We start from the raw sequence: 2119 nt of genomic DNA on the forward strand, positions 1-2119 counted from the left end.
ATCAGACAGAGCTGGGAAATACAGATCTAGGAAAACTCAAAATTCAGCTTCCAGATCCAACAGAATACCTGATTTAAAGTACAACTCACTGCAGTCAGTCCTGACTTTCCAAACAAGAACATGACATACACACAGCTTAAGACACAGTTAAGAGTTGATTGGGAAACAAATTTAGTTACCATTGTACTGACAGTCTCCTACAACTAATGACAGCTGTTTGAGGGAAGCCCCAGCTGTCCTGATGCTGGGGCCATGACTGGATTCAGCCAGAATGGTGCAAAGTGCTGTCCCTGGCTGCCTGTCTCCAGTCTCTTGCCAGAGGTTAGTCCCATCAAGTCTCACACAGGTGCTTTTTAACCCATTTCAGACACAATGAGTTGTACCACCTTATGCAGCTCATTTTTATAACCTTGATGCTTTTGGTTGCAATGCTGTACGCGAATAAATTCTTAAGACAGGAGACAGAAACCCTATGCAAGGTGTAGTGGTGGGCAGATGAGGACTGGCTAATGATCAATGGCTTCTACAGGTTCAGCTATTTGCAGAACTCGCATCTGCCTAGTTAACAAAGCCTGTAATATTATACTTTAAAAAGTTTGCCACTAGAACTGCTATCAGTGTAAAATATTTTCACATTGTACCTGGCCATTTTTCAACATCAATTTCTAATCCACAGCCAAGTACCAGATGCTGCAATATGATCCTTCCCAGATGTGAAATCTCTAGAGGTTCCATGTCTACAAAATAAAAGCTACCCAGGAATATCCTATTTCATTTAATACTAGCCTTGGAAATCTTTCGTCTGGTCATCCCATATAAAGTGTAACCAGACAGAGCACATGTGTAGTTTCACTAGAAAGTGAACAGCTATTTTTAACCCACAGACCACAGCAGGCTGGGAGCACTGGCACAAACACACAGACAGTAAATCATGAACTGGGTGCTTCCTAAGAACAGATTATTCTGTCCTTTAATGCTGCAGTTCTATGACTTCATTTTCCCAGCTAACACGAGTGTATTTGAAAGGAACTGCAGCAAGTTCATAGTTAATGTGGCCAGATCTATCCTGGCTGTCACAGCAAGGGAAAGAAAAGACAGGTGTGTTAACACAGGAATCTCTCAGATGATAGTTTCCTCTGCTTTCACCTGCTAGCAGGGCGTGCCTGACAGAAACCTATTTGCATATGTATTATGCAAGATCAGCTATTTTCTCCCAGCACTCTTGTGACAACTCAAATGCTTTTGAAAACAGAAAACTTCTCTACAACCTTTCCTTCCTACTTTGCTCTAGGACACAGAATAATAGTCTGTGTGATTCAGTGGGGATTTTCTACCACCTGCACTAGATGATAGCCTTTCAAGTGTAGCGCAAGAACCAAAGTTAGAATATTAAGTTTCCATGATGTCAGGGTAACGCAGGAAACAGAGAAGCAGCAGCAATTCAGACCTCTGAGTTTGATGCCTACCTAGAGTAAAACAAATCACGTAAATATTGCTTCTTTTCACCATTTAAGGCAGATTCAATTGCAAAGCTCTGATTCCCATGAATGATACGGACTTCAAGGACTCCTGTGCTCTGATATGAGTCCAGCAAGTTTAGTCAGCTTCTCACTTTGCTTTCTCTTCTATGTTTACAAGTATTTCTTGTATTCAGATTACTGGAAGGCAATAATGTTTAGGTTTGCAGAACAAACACCTTCTTGGGCTCAGTCACTGATCTTCTGTTACGCAAGGATGTTTCAGATTAGCAGAAACAAGGAGTCGAGGAACCCAGACGGATGGGCAGTAACAGAGACCAGCATTTTCAACACAGCTACTTGGGTGTCTCACCTGGCCATCTGCACGACTGCCCGGCCTGTGTTAGTAACCCTGGTGTGCTCAGCCACCTCTCACACCTTCAGCTCCAGACTTCAGTGCCAGTCTTACGGAAACAGCCTCTTGCTTTTACACACACCAAACAAGTAACACGCCAAGTAACAGCAGAGAGGCCTGCGGAGGCTCCTTCCAGAGCAGGGGAGGCTGCGCTCGCTCAGCCTTTGCCCCACGACTCGTGCACTTCTACCGAAACCTCCACGGGAAACCCCGGGAAGCGCATCACAAACGCGGCCGCTTCTCCCCC

At 44.3% G+C, this 2119-nt stretch overlaps 1 protein-coding gene across 1 annotated transcript in view; it reads left to right on the forward strand.

The window, feature by feature from the left end:
• The first annotated feature begins 252 nt into the window (after window positions 1–252).
• NAPG (N-ethylmaleimide-sensitive factor attachment protein, gamma) overlaps window positions 253–2119 on the forward strand; it is a 12592-nt gene continuing 10725 nt past the window's right edge. Inside the window, 2 exon segments of the mRNA XM_010006935.1 lie at window positions 253–321; window positions 983–1098. Coding sequence (XP_010005237.1) covers window positions 253–321; window positions 983–1098 — 185 coding nt within the window.

Source organism: Chaetura pelagica, unplaced genomic scaffold (assembly GCF_000747805.2).
Source record: "Chaetura pelagica isolate M959 unplaced genomic scaffold, ChaPel_1.0 scaffold109, whole genome shotgun sequence".
NCBI lineage: Eukaryota > Metazoa > Chordata > Aves > Apodiformes > Apodidae > Chaetura > Chaetura pelagica.